This window comes from Periplaneta americana, chromosome 5 (assembly GCF_040183065.1).
Source record: "Periplaneta americana isolate PAMFEO1 chromosome 5, P.americana_PAMFEO1_priV1, whole genome shotgun sequence".
In the NCBI taxonomy this organism is placed as follows: domain Eukaryota; kingdom Metazoa; phylum Arthropoda; class Insecta; order Blattodea; family Blattidae; genus Periplaneta; species Periplaneta americana.
Genome location: NC_091121.1, coordinates 59,225,877 through 59,243,585, shown reverse-complemented (window position 1 = coordinate 59,243,585; position 17,709 = coordinate 59,225,877). Strand labels below are relative to the sequence as shown.

Below are 17,709 nucleotides of genomic sequence, written 5' to 3'. Positions count from 1 at the left end.
TAAAAATGGCAACAATAATGATTGTGGAGGTTACTGGTAAAAAAAGAGCTGGAACATGATGATTCAAAATCTTACTGGTTCATAGCCTTTTATATTCATTGATGCTCACAAGTGTAAGTGATGCATAATGTGAAAATTGATATCATTTAAGTTGAGATGAGTCAATGGAAGTCATTGATTTATAGTCGAGTTCTTGCAACTGAAAATAAACCAGTCTTTTAATAGTCTAAGTTTTAACATGACATGATTCAGTAGTTTATGGCTCGAATCCCAAATCGTTAGGTCAGTGTTAACTTTTCTTGGGTTCAAGTTCCAATGAACATGAAAGATGGCACTATTAATAGATGATCAAGGTACAGCTTATTCCTATGACTAAGAAAGCTCTGCTTAGTGAACTATTGCTTAACAATATGCTTTCTCCTTCTCGTGCATTAAGGATTACATTCTCATTTTTTGCTTACTGCCGTCAAGTTTATGATGCAAGTGTTTAGAGTGTGCTATGTTGCCTGTTGCTGTTCTTCATTGTGACTGGTCCAATTTTATGATTAATTTGCATTCTGCACACTGCATCACTTACGTTCTCTGTGCTGGACTGCAGTGTGCCCAGGAAGTTTTCCATGATCTTCCGTGATGAGGGAGATGTCGATGCTTGTTTGGCTAGGATGGAGAGGCAGTGCTTGGTGAGTGTAGCTTCTTGCAGGAATTCTTGCAAGAAAGACCAGTTGTGTGGCGGAAGAGGTCTGGGAAAAGTTCGGCCCAGTATTCTCAGGCACTGCCTAATAACTGGAACTTTTGGGGGTTCAAGTGTGCCCTGGGAGGCCCTGTGCAAGTACTCAACAAGCCCTCGGCAGATGCTCCGGTGATGCAGGTAAGAGTAACTGCCTGGCTCGCCCCGTGCTGCTGCGGTCCGGTATATGCTGCTCAGATATAGTGTCAACTCAACACTCAGCCATTCTCCCAGCGTGTCGCCTGCTGCATCCAGCATTTCAGTTGGCACACCCTGCAGCACCTGGATCCAACACTCGCCTGTATACAGTTAATCTATTCTAATATCTGGTTTAGTGTAGGTCTTAAATTAAGAATTGTAATATACAATGCTCTGCTCTGTGACAATTACTCTGTCTTGCAACCCCATAACAACTCATCACTCACATGGAATATATGTCAAAACATCTTCAGGTCTGCGTGCAGCATCCACTGGCGTCTTGGCATAGGCTGCAGGGAGTTGTAGTCTCTGTCGATAGCACTCTGGTAGTGTCTTCAAACTTAGCTTCTCCAGGTCTGCCTTTGCAAGAGCTCTACAAAGAGAACAGTACATTAAGACATGTTACATACTGACAGCCCTTTGCAATATAACGGGACATCCATAGTGTTAGCAGAATTGATGATTAGGAAGTATGGTTCAAGAAATATCTGTCAATATCAGAAATGACAACCATTTACTAGGGCATTCGAAAAGTAATGGCAACATAGTTATGTAAGTTACTTTTGACATTACATACTTAAAATATAGTCTCCTGCCATGTCAACAATACGTTTTCAAATTCTTGGAAGACGGCGGACTGCACATGCAGCAGGATTTCTGGATATCTCTCTCACTGATCAATCTAAAGCTCTTCGGATGTCAACTCTTGTTGAAAGCGAATGCCTCGCTTCCACCCAACTTGCAATAGTCCAGTATGATAGGACTTCTCTCCCACAGGCTTCTTGTAATGCCCTAAAGCACAGAGTTCCATGTTTTTCTCTTGCAGCTTGGGTTTTTATGAAGCACCTTTGTTCGTATCTTTAGGGCTGTATTGTTTACTACAAATCAGAATCAGTTACTGTATTTACAAAATATGGTTACTTCGCGACTTCAATATTGCAAATTTATGAAACAATCACTGCGCTATTACGTAGTACAAGATTTCAATGGTCACCGCTAGGAGCACTGATTTACAGCATTGTTGCCATTACTTATCGAATGCCCTAGTATTTTAATATAATTGAGACATAGACGTTGAAAAATGGCATCCATTATCCATAAATTCTGTATGAAGCATTTAAGTGGCAACAGTACGTATTTTAAATGTTCGGAATGTCAATGTCATTCAAGTATTCTGTTAAGATTCTACGGTATGAAACACAGCTCATAGTGACAGAATTGGCATTATGCAGGAATCAGTTGACAGCTGTGTTTTGTGTGCTATACCCTAACTAGTATATATTACGTAAGCAGTAACGTGTATTATACAATCATCACTTTTTGCTCGTCATTAGTCAGTCAATTTATCATTACTAATATGTCGTCACAAATCACAAACCTATGACATTCTCTGATTCTATTCATATTAGGCTTAATTACAACTGGACTGCTCAACCGTAATGACAGGCCTTTCTTTAGTTCTCTGCCAGAATATTGTTGCATATTACATCATCACATATTGGATACCGTAGGCCTACTTATTTTCGCAAGTTCTTACCTATTTGGTAAGAATTTTTATTATCTGGCCAGTTCACAGAAAATTTTTTATGTAACACATTTTAAATAAATGAAGGAAAACATACAAATCCTCGTGAAACGTGGGAGAACTGGTTACCAATCTGGTCACAACAAACTACAGTATATCCATCATTCTAATCTTTCAAACACATTCTGTAAAAGTGTAACAAAGAATCAGAAGTTGCCAAACATATTCTCCTACACTACACATTCCAAAATGATAAGCATGACTGACTATTCTGAGAAACTACATCATGTAACAGATAATGAAAATTAAATAAATTCCCAGTAATCCATAACTGACTATTAATACAACCGTCATGTAGTGGACAATGTGTAATGAAATTATATGTTGAAAAAGAGCACCAGGAAGTGTAAGGTTGCTTCACACTTAATCTATATATCTTAAGCTGGGATATTAACTCGTGTAACAAGAATGGTACCAGTATGCATTCTCGCTACTTGAATTGTGAAAAAGTTTTGTATGATATTAATTACATTATATATTCCAATATACCATCTAAAGTATTTCCAGATAATGAAAATTACCATGCCTTGCTCTCGTAATCCTACTTAGTTTTAGATCATGCAATATGAAAAACTAGTTTTTTCGTCAATTCGAAACAGATAAATTAAGTTTTCTTGTAATCCGATATATATGGTATGGTATATAAAGATTGCAGTTCTTAATACATTATACTCACAAGATGTTCTAGGTTAAACCCGTCGATCGCAATGTATCTGGCTTACCTGAATGCAGCAGAAACAACTTCCTGCTCCTTGCTCATCGAGACATAACTCCACAATTTCGTTATGACTTCAGCAACCAGTTTGTCATATTCTTGTCCTGAACACTGCATATTCAAGATGCAGCCAAAGAAATCGCACAAACTGCAACGTCAAAGAGGAAGTCTTAGTCAGTGCAGTCGTTTAGTGTACAGATCACAAAGCTCCACTAAGAGAACCTACCTTATTATGACGACAGAGCGCTTGTCTCTCGACAGCTTTGGTGCCAGGGCACGCCATGTAGTGGCTGCATTGACGATCTCTGCATTGCAAAGGGCCATGATGCCTTGAAGGGCCAGAGCCGATGCTGCACTGCCCTCCACACCCCCACACTGATTCAGAATCTGAGACAGCAGCTTCACCAACTCGGCGCCGTGTTGTTCAGGCTGGGTCTCACAGATTTCCTTCACTGCATGTGCGCGTGCCACATCTAACTTCCAGTCCCGCACATCAGTAGGGTTTTCAAGCAGCAATCTCTGCAAGTATGGGTAACAACGGCACTCTGATCTCCAGAGACGCACATACAAGTCTACCAGCACTACACGCAGGCCTGTCACATTCCGCAATGACTCCAATGTGTGCAGCACCAGATTTACATTCTCCTTGTGCGCAGCAGTGGACATTAGGCCACGGAGCAGTTCCAGTTGCAACGTCGGTTGCTTCTCCTCAGCCAATCTACGTAGAATCAGGGGTACGGCCACTGCAGCCAACTCACTGTTGCACAGCAGCAAAGTCAAGCTTTTCTGCACCACCTCTGGGTCATCAAAACCATGCACGAACACAGCGGACATGAAAAGCTGCATGTGTTCTGGGGAGTCGCGCCCCACGCGGTTCAACCACTCACGTGCCACGGCCGGGTTACTCTGCCAGCTTTCGGCCAGACGACACATTTCTACTGCAGAACCCACGAGATTATCTGTGCAGCGCAAGCGACTCAACAGCTTATTAGCACACAGCCGACTAGTTTGGGATGACCAGGATGAGGTGTCTGAGATGCGTGCAAGCACACCACTAGCTTCCTGCAGAGCCTCACCCGTCATGTAGGATGGATACATGAGCCACTGAAGTAGTGCACACACCAGCATGTGTGCGGCTACCACATTACACAGTCTTGAATCTATCAGTGATACACCTGCAGTAAATGCGTCTCTGTTAGTCGTAAATGGCAATAATACAACATAAGCATATTTATACATATATAATTCAGTTTTCATATTGAAAATGAAGATTATTTTCTTCTTCTTCTTCTCTATTAAAATTGGGCCTAATTTAAGATGCATTGGAAGGACCAACCTATGCTTCAAATTCCTAAAGATGGAACAGGCCAACTTGTCTATTCCATCGAGAAATTGATGATGATAATGATGATAATTTAATCCTTTAGCTTATACCTATCTACACGTCTGGAGGTTCTATATTCTATCATTATGGTCTATGGCAATATATGCCTAACAGTAAAAGTAGTTGTACAGAAGCGAATGTGAAAACTGCAACCTAATAATTTCCAGAAACAGGTTGGAACCTCATAAGTGACACCAATAGAGCATCACTCATGAGGCAACTAAACCAGGAAAAAATTGTGTAGGGTGCCCAGTTCCTTTCTCCCTTCATTGCATACATCACTGACTAGTAACACATTTCATTAATCAGGCTTAAGAATATCATATTAAAATACTGAAAATAAAAATTGTATATTACAAAAAAGTGTACAAAGTATAATCACAGTCTAGTACATACAGTCACGAAGCTTGAGGTGATTTTTTGCATTTCTCGTGATACAATGCTCCAAGCGGTTAGCAACTGAGAGTACTAGGAAAAATAGACTGTGCGATAGTAGTGATCCTAGTGGCTAGCAACTAAAGTTCAACTGTCATTGGATGCATATTCCCTACATATTGAGCTTCGTGACTGTATGTACTAAACTGTGGTATAATAATTATAACTCAAAACTTTTAAAATACGAACTGAATTTTAGAATTATAAACTCTCCTCGTTCCTAGCATGCCAATATTTATTTTAAAAGTGAAATTCAATTAAACTGCTTTATTTTATAAAGTTTTGTAATGCTCTTAAGAGGCATGTTATTAATACTCTTCGTTACAATTAATTGAAAAAGAGGCCAACATGTTGATGTTTACAGTATCAACCATATATTTCATACGTTTTTGCAACATTTCTTATTACACTAAGTGAAAATCGTTCCATACTCCTCGCCTATGAGAGCAGAACTTCCCTGTTGCGTATAATAGATGAAATACCAAAGTCACTTGCGATCTCTTCAAGAGATATTATTACAGTGAGTATTATTGTTCAATGCACACAACAGAAAGCAGTCCATGTCTGAACTTGAAAAGAAACTAAATCTATCTCACAAGGAAGGTTCACCAAGTGACAATGCATTTTCACAACGATTTTTCCTCCTTATGTTCCACTTGAAATGAGAAATCTACCTATAAATTTCTACATCCGGAAAGGGCTTGGTTTTCGAGATATGATTTTTTCAAATTCTTAAATCCGGAGCTATAACAGTTAATAGAAACAGTGCTATGTGCTAGATATATCAGGCAATAAATCTCGTCTAGCTGTATACCATACTGTCAAAATCTTCTTGGATAATATAAGTTATGAAAATGGCATAACAGATATATAACATTCATGAAATTGACTATAGAATAATCTATGAAGAAATGATAAGGAAATTTAAGCATACCTGAAATTACTCACTGTAGTGGAAATCGTTGTAAAAATGCTGAAAACATAGTGGAACTTCGCATCACGGACATTTCAGAAAAGTAAGTTTCTCACAATCAGCTTCAGAGCAGTTCTGAGCATCAACGTGAAAACCAAATTCTACAAGAGTGACGAATTTATCAAGTTTGTTGCCAAGGTATCCGAATTTATGCCGGCCATAAGTTATTTAAACATATTCGTATATCTAGGAGATGAAAACTGACTATGAGTTAAGGACTCCAGTTTTATCAAATTATGTCTCTGATGCAATATAATATTCGTGCCAAGTAACAAAACACTATCAGAGAACTTCCTAATGAAGTTTTTCCAAGGCCTAAAGCCGTAAACATCAAGAGACTAAACAATTGGAGTTGTGTGCTGTGGAAATGTTAACACTTCCACTGTTTTACCTTCTTCTGGAGTTATTCTTTCTATAGCCTGTCTACTTCGGTAACTGGTCCACGAATCTACAAAAAGAATGCTATGATCACTGACAGATGAAAAGTATACCTACTTTTTGAAACAACTTGAAGAGGTGAGTTTTCATAAGCTGATTTTGAGGACAATGCACGAACATTTGGGGTCTTGAACATTTTCTTCACGATGGCAATGGAGATAATATGAGTGTCAACCGATTATTTTGAAAATTCATATCTCGAAGGGTAAGTCTTCTCTGGATGTAGAAATTTATGAGATTCCTTATTTCAAATGTAACATATGGGGGAAAAATCGTTGTGAAAATCCACTTGCTAAGCCTTCCATGTCAGTTTACAGAGAGGAACTTAAGAGCATGTATGTGTTGGAGGCCAGATATTTATCTCTTTTTAGTCTTAAAGCAATAACAAATGAGCCAATTGACATACGAATTTCGCTCTTCTACAGTCAGCTTCAGAATTTTTAGCTCTATCAAATGATATATTTTTAAAATTCATCCCTGTGTATATTGTATGTGCAAGAAAGTATTGTAGGTAGTTAGATCTAGCGACATGGAGAGGCTTGCTGGAAATTCCTTCTGCCATTAAAGAACCTCACGCTATTTTCTATTCCTCCCAATTTCCTCTGTAAAGTCATGACTGTTAAAGAGGCAAGTGAAAATTTTCCTCATCACCCTTTCTGAGCATATCTGTTGTTGACATGTGCCACTATCTAGCAGTCGATAAGCAAAGAATCCAGTACAAACAGCTGATTTTCTCAATCACAGCAATTATGGCGGAAAATTTATTGCAGTATTTATAATTTTTAATAAAGGGGATTCTGGAGGAACCAAGGATTTACTACATGGAAATAATTTAACCATAGAATTGTAACAGGGAAGAACATTAAATGCTTCTGTTGGTACTAAATGTAGTAATTTTATTTAGTTTGTTATTTAATGATGCTGTATCAACTACGAAGTTTTTAGCGTTGATGAGATTGGTGATAGCGAGATGGTATTTGGTGAGATGAGGCCGAGGATTCGCCATAGATTACCTGGCACTCACCTTATGGTTGGGGAAAACTTCAGAAAAAAATCACTCAGGTAACCAGCCCAAGCGGGAATCGAACCCGCGCCCGAGCGCAACTTCAGACCGGCATGCAAGCGCCTTAACCAATTGAGCCATGCCGTGGCTTCTAAGTGTAGTATTAATTTGGAATAAACTATAATAATCAACACCGAAGATCAGAAATAGTCACTCACAGAAGGCAATGAGGTCCTTCAGGTAGATGACAGGGCATGATGTGACTGTAGCAGAGAGTAAAGTAAGCACACAGCTGCCTGCCTCGGGACAGGTGGCCAGAAGGCGTGTAAGTGTGGATAGGCAAGATCGGGGATCATGTCCACGACGAGTCAGACGGTGAACAAGTGCTGCTAACAGAGGAGCCAGCGCAGAACATAGCACAACATCAGAATGCTGCAAAGCCAAGTCCCCCAGCATAAGCAGCATCTGGCTTGCACCCAGCAGCTCCACCTCCGTTTCTACCTGCAACAAGAGACCTCTCAGTTCCCATTGCATGCACACAGTCACAAATTACTGCAGTCATAATACACACCTGCAGCCAGGATAGAATATCCAGCAAGAGATCCCTTGTGCCAAGGCGAAATGATGCCTTCAGCAGTAGCTCCCACATCTGCTGGCGGCATGCCATGGACAGGCAAGTGGTTGTAGATGGGTCACACAATGAGTACAGGAATACGGGTCGCAGGAGCTCCAAACAATTCTGAGCAACACTGGTCAAGAAACAAATCGTTTTAAAAATTAGTATGAAACTGTTTTGCATGCACAATACTATGGTCAATTCATTAACATAAGAGCATAAATGTAATTTTATATCATTTTTACCATTGTATATAGATGATAAACTTCATTCTTACTGAACTAGACATAGTTATCATAATTTTGAAAAATGATGACATCTCCTCTGACCTTATAAACAAGACTTATCTTGGACCTATATGTTGTTGTCAGCTTCACATGCATTGCAGCTTCTTGACTTATTGTATTGAACTGATCAATCAAACCACTCCAATATTCCTGTCTCCTTAGCAAGAAGATAAATATTCCAAATCACGTCTGGTAATAGGGGGATGCACAGTAAATGATTTTACTTATGTATGTTTTCTGAATACTCGTAATAGTTGAAGAAAATCAACTATAAATTGTAATATAATTTGCAATATCATAAAGGCTAAAAAACGACAATACATATAACCTACAACCAGGTATAAAAACTGTACAAAACAAAGATGATTCATTAGCTGAACAGCTAGAGCATTGACTTTTGATCCTGTTAACCAGTTCAAATTCTGGCAGGTCCAACTGGAATTTGTGGTAGACAAAAACTATGTGTGTGATGGTAGGTTTTCGAGGGGTATCCCTCTTCCCTACGAGCATTCGACCACTGCTCCATTAACAATCATCATCATACAGTGTTAAGTAATTCGCCTCCTATGGTGCACCAAGAACAATGCTTTCATGTTGGCTGAAAGAACTACAAGCTTTGGTGCATCGCCCAATAGATGGGGATGCTTGGGCAAGTGACGCAAGTCATTGGACTTGAATGTCTCCGAAAACACTTAAAAAAAAAAAAAAAGGGATCCTGGGCTCAGACCTGTGTTATACAAAGACAACTGCACTCCGGATGCTGATCACCTCCCCCAAAACGTGAATTATTCTCAACCAACATCACAGAATGCTACTGAGAAACTAGATGGAAACTGAAATATTTCCAACAATCTAGCCATAAAAAGAAGAGGAAGGAAATGAATTCTTGCGAAACATGTAAAACATATGAAAATATAATTATCAACTCCGCATCACTTTTTAAATTCTGTCTTGCAATACTCAAATAAAGTACTGGTACTGTTATTTTTTTTTTACTTGGTTATTTAACGACGCTGTATCAACTACTAGGTCATTTAGCGTCGATGGAATTGGTGATAGCAAGATGGTATTTGGCGAGATAAGGCCGAGGATTCACCATAGATTACCTGACATTCGCCTTAAGGTTGGGAAAACCTCGGAAAAAACCCAACCAGGTAATCAGCCCAAACGGGGATCGAACCTGTGCCCGAGCACAACTACAGATCAGCAGGCAAGCACCTTAGCCGACTGAGCTACACCGGTGGTAAGTACTGTTATTATTCTAGTAAAAATCCTGTATTTCCCAAGAAATTAAATGGTATATAACATGAACAACTCTAAAAATCATTTATACAGAAAACTCTATTCCAGACATGCTAAATTATATCAGGATTTTCACGTACATTTCTTCATTGTGATGGCACATGAAGTGCATGGCACTGAGAACAGCAATCCACGCATCCTTGTTCTGTCTCAGCACAGTGACCAAAGGATGCTGTGGGGTGTACAGGCTGAAAGGACATTCATAAGACCTGCCTTCACAGCTCCGCACCTTCAGGTCAATGACCAGTAGAGCCCCGATAGAAGGAATCACTCCGGTGTAGTTTCTGAAACACACGAAACAATATTCCGAGATGATCAGAGAGACACTTTTCTATTGTGATTAATGAAGGCTGGCAGTTATTTCATATGTTACATTATGTGGTATATGAACCTTATACTTTCGGACCCCTGTAAATTTGTAGCTTTGAGCCAAATAATGACAAGAAATGTCCCTATCTTCAGCTAACCAGTATACCAGTACTTTGTACATTCGTGAACTACCTGCTGAAAATTTGGAACCAGTAATAACTGAGGGATATGGCTCAAGAGGAAATCCCTTTCCCATCCCCAATGCTCAGATTCCCCTGTCACCCCTGAAAATTTCAGGTACATCTTAACCTTTAGCTTAATGTTAAGTTATGATAAGTTCAACTTAAATAACTGCATTAAAAATTAACAAACCCTTTGTTTTCATGCACAAATAAGTGTTAACAACAGTTGGTCTCTCCCACAGATAAGGAACCTTCTACCGGTACTTTAAATACTGTGTATTAACAAATGATGCATGCTAACCATATTTTAATTTCTCTTTAACTACAGAGCTGCCAATCTCGAACACTCCGTATCTCCTAGAAACTCCATCCATGATTCCCGGTTCTTAGGTCATGAGACTGAAACTGCACTTACCACATGGTACCTGGCTCTTGGCAATCTGCAATGCACAGTGTTCCGCTTAGAGGGATCTCACCATTTAAAATCAGATGACGATATTGTTGTAATTTGCTCCGACATGATACAGAAACTGTCCAAGTTTATGCAACAATGGTTTAAAAACAGTTTCATGTTCATGCACTTGCATACTAATGTTTAACGTGGAAACAAGCCTGGCGCAATTCAGTACAGCATTCCGTCATTGGACCATTCTTCTTCATTGAGGTGACAGTCACAGGAAATGTGCAAATTTTTTAAGCTTACCCAGTATTTACACCTTAACTTCGCCACTGATGACATTTAATTTTGTACTTTTAATCGTAAAATTGAAAAGTAGTCTGCACATTTCACAATGAAAGCAGGTCCTGTTGCAGTTGACTGAAGACCAGGAAATAGCCGGTGCATGTTGCAGGTTCTCAAGATTGGAAACTCTGTAGTAATACTTTGGTATACCCATAAGTAGAGCATGGTGTAACCATTAGATATGGATGATGATGATGGCAGCAGCAACAACATAGCAACAAATAATGTCTATTACCATAGAAAAAATATCCTAGGACTTATTAGCTCCATCCAGCCCCTGTGCCCACTATTCATTTCCTCCTTATGGGAACATCATTAGTTGGTGCTAATAATGACAAAATGTTAATCACTATCTTCTTCTGGAACATACGTGCGACTTACACCTTTGTAAAATATATTTCTGAACTGTTGTATATTTGAGCACAATAACATGAAATGCTCTCTGTAATTTTTATCTTTTGATTTCAGCAACATTGTATGTTTATTTTTTTTATTGGGTTATTTTACGACGCTGTATCAACATCTCAGGTTATTTAGCGTCTGAATGATATGAAGGTGATAATGCTGGTGAAATGAGTTCGGGGTTCAGCACCAATAGTTACCCAGCATTTGCTCATATTGGGTTGAGGCAGAGCCTTCTTCAGTTACAAGCCGGAGCCATACGTCGGCAACACTGTAATTAACTGTCAACCGGAGGCCTACTTTCCAGAACATGTGTTTGTGCTAATGCCAATTTTCAATGTAATTAATGTTACAATATATAAGTGTATGTCGATGGAATTATGTTTGCGGTCGTACCAAACATTAATTGTTGATGTATTATAAACTAAGTGCGTGTTGGCGATAAAAACAAGACAATAAATGAAAATATGGCTGCAGTCGTTAGCAATTTTTACGGTTATTATTAAAGATAAAGTGATTGACAATTCTTCTAAATATTAAATACTGTATAAACTACATTTTTATAGTCTTACTTGTGGTTTGTGGTGTATCAGAATTGTAGCCAAATTGTTAGGTCTCGCCTGCTATATCAATAAAGCTACGCCGTTGATTTTCAAGTTCATTGTAAACAGCTGTCTTGTGATCCCATAAATGTTACTGTTTTATTGAAGATTCGGAATGCCTGCTATATGTCAGAACTACTTATAATTTGTAGGTGCATACACTCAATTTGTTGGTTTTCAAGGTTTGTTTATTAATATTATTTCTTTCGCAATAAATTAGTTATAAATATGTTTCTTTTCACTTCGTATTTACAGGATTTAAAGTTCACTGAGTTTACGCTAATTGGCACATACTTAATAGATAATGATGTGTTTTGTTACATATTGTGTTGAGGGTATGTTTCTTCATTTTTTCATAGATCTTTATAGGCTACTTGACCTAACTGTATTTACATCCTCATACTTTATTATAATATGTCAATAGTTTCCTCTGTTTATATTTTTATTTTATTTGCAGCTTTCTGTAGTTATATTTATTTAAACTTATTCCGTATTTTAAAAAGTTTATAACAAATAATTTAGGATAACAGTATTGTTATGGTGACTGGCCAGGTTCAAACTAAAACTGGCTTCTTGGGCATCTGAAATATTTATTGAAAAGCACGACAGATAATCATATGAAATTAAAATGTATATGATATCCTACACCTTTCACGTCAGAGATGAAACAACATAAAGCGGCAAAACATTGTCAATTTACTACCCACATAATGGTTAATTGATTGGAATAGGGTACTGCGAAAGTACGTCCTTATTTTGTTTATTTTTGGTACAAGTAACATTTCTCTAAGTATTTATTTATTTTGCCTTGTACCATCAATAAAAAACACGTATGCTTTTAATTTTTTTAAAGTTATAAGTGACTGTATGCAAGTGCTTTCGCGGTATTCTGAAACTCAAAATACCATTTCGGATTCCGTAATAAATTATGTACATCAATACACTGAATCTTAATCATATGCACTTAGTTTTATATCAATTAATGTCGAAAATATACATGTACAACGAAATCAAAGCACTAAAACGTCAAACGTCATGCCTTTATTTCGCCTCCACCCGCCTCCTCTCAGTGTTGCCAAACCTACCCATGCTCTGGCTTGTAACTGAAGATGGCTCTGGTTGAGGGAAAACCCCGGAAAAAACCTCAACCAGGTAACTTGCCCCGACTGGAATTTTGTATGTTTAACAGCATCCAAACATCTCAGAAGAACCAACAGGTAAATCTTTAGAGAAAAAGAGTTCATAGGGCGAGAATTATGACAGGAAAATCTATAGAAAGGAAGGGGGGAGGAGTAGTGGTAGCAACAGTCAGATAACTATGCAGACTCCACAAAAGTTGAATTTAGTTTTTATATAATCCACAAAATGAAATAATGTTATAAATACATACCAAGGGTCTTGCCGAATTATACAAAACAGATATTTTGGACTGAGCTGTATACACCCAAAAAAGGAAATTATTAACAAGGACCACCTGACAATATGTGAAAGTTAATACGATAACAAAGCTCTGCATAATCTATATCAGGATACTAAAAAAACAATGTTACAAAACCATAAGACTAATGTTGCTGAAAAACTTTCGCGAAAAACGCTCTTGAAGATCTAAAACCAAAATGTATATTTTAGTATTAATTCCTATAGATGTGAACCCATCGACAACATATATTCTTTGTCATTATTTCTTGAAATATACCTGTCACCAGTATAGCTCAATAGGACTCACATTCCAAGGGTGTGCTGTAGTGTGGATTCGAATCCAGCTTGGACAAATTATCTCGTTGGGTTTTTTTCCCAAATGTAAGGCGAATATCAGTTAATTCCATGACAAGTCTTCAGACTCATCTTGCCAAATATCAGCTTGTTGTCTCTAATTCTACTGCAAGATAACCTCGTAGGTGATACAGCATTGTTAAATAACCGAATTAATAAAACATGTATCAACCCAAATCTCGCAAGTGAAGTGGGTAGGTACTGGATACACACAAAACATGTATCTGATCCTATACTTACATCAAATATGCTCCATGAGATTTGTAGGTTTAAATCCACCGAAAGCAAGCCATTCCCTTTAATTAATCCTACTGAAATAACCTAAATTCTGGATTTTATACCTCAGTGTGGGAACAGTAGCTATGAAACTCAGCAATGTGGGAATTACTTCCAACGTCCCCACTTCCACCAGAGTTACGAGTCCCTGGCAAGCAGAGATGCTGATTACAGGGTCGGCATCCTTACATTTCTCCTTCAGTAGCTCCAACTCAGGCAGCTGCAGAATAAATGAATATCTATAGGTAATACAAGCATTATTGTAAGGTGACATCAAAGACCTCGTTTCTGTATATGCTGTCATTTGTGCACCATTGGTTTGTGAAACAGCAATTGTAATATTATGAATGAGCATAAAAATAAACATCAATTCACTCGAAGAATTTACAAATTTCTAAAAAGCCTGTATTCGTGTTCTAAAAATCTGTAGGCTTTTTAAACTATGCGAAATAATATATTACTGATAAATGTATAAAATTACAAAACAGTAAATTCAGCAGTAGTTACTTCAGTAGAAAACTGCTAAAAGAGTCGCAAATGAACTGTTTTCATGTAGGTACTTCTAAATAGAACATTTTTGACTTCAAACAACTAAGAACAGAACTGAAATCCGCAGCTTTGTTGTTCCATTGTAAACTTACAATTATTTTTTGAGAACTTACTGACATTTCATTTAAAGATTAAGCAATAATTTTGTTACACCGAAGTAATTCTACATCTATATACGGTTTATTTACAATCCTTACAACAGAAAAATAATATGAAATGGCATTTGCTTCACATTCACTCTAATGTTCTTCTTCATTCTATCATCACAAAGAGGCCCAAATAAAACACTATAATACATATATAGCAAATAAACATTATTTAGAAACAGAAAGATTCTATATTTAATTTTATACTGCAAACAAGAAGGGATATGAGACTTCTGGGGTGAATGTAAGAAATGTTGAATTCTAGCATATAATTCTTTAACAGAAAGAAACTACACGAATTAAAATAACTGTCTAACAGATAGGCTACTGTGCGCATCACAAAAAGGCTTATAAAGATAAATGATATCCCTTCTTTAGTTAATATAATCACTTAACAAACATTTGCCAATTAGGGTACCTTGGTACATTATTTGGTGTGAATATGTACATTAACTGATAATAGTCCACAGATGATTTGTAAGAGACAATACATCAAGTGGAATTTCTTATTGATATTTGATAATGTGTCATAATACCAGTAGTAATTTCAGATACACTACAATAATTTTAAATTTCTTACGTCATTTATCTTTCCTGAGTGAGGAGTTCCTTTACTCTGTATAGTGTCAACGAGCTTGGAAATAGCCTGCAAAGTAAAATGAAAGATTTTTTTTAGTTAATCTTCATATTCTGTTCACATTGCAGAGAATATAATGTAGGCCTAGTATAATTTGCAGACACTTACATTCGCTGTTAAAATGGCGTTCTTCTTCTTCAACTTATATTCTATTTCTTCCATATTTATCTGTTGTAAAAAAAAGTTACAATAAAAATGTTACTTTGCAAAACTTTAAATTACATACGAAAAAAAGTTTGTAAAAATTTGAAATGTAAATGCTGTGCCTTTCTCTACTGTTCAGGAGAATTCAATTTCATTGTTAAAATGAAAGTAGACTTATTACGAACAACATTAGCAGTAGTGGTAGTGGTAGTGGTAGTGGTGGTGGTGGTAGTAGTAGTAGTACTGTCTATCCAAGTAAGTAGTTATGTTGCAGGGTCATTGAAATGGGGGAAATCACGTGACACAACCTAATGGGAGCCCTCGTCTTTAAATTATTTTAGACAGTTCTATAATCTTACATAAACGTCCAATTTCGAACAGTAAATGTTTTCAGGAAAAAGACAAGATTGGCCAGCCACAAGCCTTTATAGAGGGGTCAGCAGAAAAGAGTGGGGGAAATCAGGATGCGACATAATCACTCGGATTTGCTAGTAGTAGTAGGCCTAGTAATAATACTTCCCTTGATGTGCATTTAGTAGTAGTAGTAGTAGTAGTAGTAGTAGTAGTAGTAGTAGTAGTAGTAGTAGTAGTAGTAGTAGTGGTGGTGGTGGTGGTGGTGGTGGTGGTATTTGTAATTTGTGATTAGGAATTTGCAAGTTAGAAGGAGAACGGTTTCATTAGCTTATGTGGTGAAAGTGGCATTCACTTCTCCTTTCATTTCATACCTATTACAGGCCTACACCTCAGCTTCAAAGCTTCAACAACGCCACTAGTAGGCCTATTATAATTCTGGGTGGATGTTGACATGATAATCCTCCAGAAAAAAATCTACACTGAAGGAGGTACAATTGTTTCTTGCTTCACTGGCTTCTATGATACGTATATATTGATGAACACGTGGTTTTAGTTAGCAGCCACAAATACTTTCAAGATAAAAATAGTTTGATACCTGTATATTCTAACGCACTGTTGTAACCCATTCCTCTACTTCTTACCAATTTAACATTAGAGAGGTCCAGGATGCAATGTTAAGGAAACGGATCATTTCCCTAGTAATTCGTCCTGGATCTCTCACATGTTATGTTAATATAAAGTACCTAAGTACTAAGCACGAAGTTTTACTTTCTGACACCCAATAATTTTCACAGAATAACCTATTACTATTCACCTGTTGCACGTACCAATGGAAATTAATTTACTGTTGGTTGAGTTTTCTCAGAATATTACACCATAGATCATAAGGGAATGTAAGCAATCATAACAGAGAGATCGAGCAGAATTCAGATCTGATATTTTAGTTACTGAGCGTGATACAAAGTGTTAAAAATGTGTAATCAAGATATATAAAATGTTTTATACTGTAAAGTATTAAAAGATATTACTTTTTTTTCTTCAAGTACCGATACAGTACACAAGATTATTTCAGAGTTTCATTTTGTTTAGACTTACGACTTTTCATCATAATAATTATCACTAAAAAGTAGTTAGATTAATTTCAATGGAAACAGAAAAATCTCACAAGTCTGTAGGCCTATATTAGATGTTTAAAAATGCTATGACTATTCTAAAGAAGGCAACAGAACTTACTCTTGTTAAACTAATAAATACCATTAAATCAAACGTGACATAACTACATATTTGTAGTTTTCAAATAGTACATGGCGTAGTCAATTTTAGTGATTGCAGCAAATTGCATGCAGTCATATTGCAATGGAAAGGTTACTCTAGGTTAGGTTAGTTGATATACAGTATACGAAACGTCGCAGCTTCGCTATCATTTATGATCATCGTATGGAGGTTTCCTCAAATCATTTACCAAAAGTTTATAGGCCTACTTCAGCATGAAAAGTAGTTTTACTTCAAGGAAGTACAAAACAGACAATAAAGTACTCAATTAATTACAGTTTTACTGTACTTCCTCGTGCGTCCATTACACTAAGCTATGCACAATTGTCTTACAAATACCTTACCAGTATGCTCACAGGGAACAATTTACGCAAATAAAAGTAAGTTTTGCATCAAATTCGTAGAAATGTAGCACAGTTCATAAGAACAGTCATTAGGCATGACACTTCAAGAATGGTGCTGCAAACCAAATTAATATTATATTACGGCTTTAACGCAACAAATTAATCTGTACCGCTTTTACGTCTTGCTTGATATCCTCATTTCCTTTTCGCCTGTACTGAACACGTGGAGTACATACATGGATTAATTATAGATATCCCACCATGATGGATTCAAACAAAACCATGCCATATGATTTTCTTTTAGTTGTCATAGC

General features: G+C 37.2%; 1 protein-coding gene across 4 annotated transcripts in view; it reads right to left on the bottom strand.

The window, feature by feature from the left end:
* The window catches only part of LOC138699686 (focadhesin), a 26,175-nt gene extending 8,466 nt beyond the window's left edge, over nucleotides 1–17,709 (bottom strand). Inside the window, exons 1-11 of one of the 4 annotated variants that reach the window (XM_069825746.1) lie at nucleotides 17,632–17,709; nucleotides 15,390–15,449; nucleotides 15,225–15,290; nucleotides 14,015–14,169; nucleotides 9,744–9,947; nucleotides 8,030–8,207; nucleotides 7,677–7,959; nucleotides 3,452–4,400; nucleotides 3,233–3,373; nucleotides 1,153–1,298; nucleotides 578–1,026 (exon numbers count right to left, since the gene is read on the bottom strand). In XM_069825746.1, the coding sequence (XP_069681847.1) occupies nucleotides 578–1,026; nucleotides 1,153–1,298; nucleotides 3,233–3,373; nucleotides 3,452–4,400; nucleotides 7,677–7,959; nucleotides 8,030–8,207; nucleotides 9,744–9,947; nucleotides 14,015–14,169; nucleotides 15,225–15,290; nucleotides 15,390–15,443 (2,625 nt within the window). In that variant the 5' untranslated portion in view covers nucleotides 15,444–15,449; nucleotides 17,632–17,709. Of the gene's footprint in view, nucleotides 1–577; nucleotides 1,027–1,152; nucleotides 1,299–3,232; nucleotides 3,374–3,451; nucleotides 4,401–7,676; nucleotides 7,960–8,029; nucleotides 8,208–9,743; nucleotides 9,948–14,014; nucleotides 14,170–15,224; nucleotides 15,291–15,389; nucleotides 15,450–17,390 lie in introns of all 4 variants that reach the window. The other 3 variants (XM_069825745.1, XM_069825744.1, XM_069825747.1) reach the window with 3 other exon arrangements.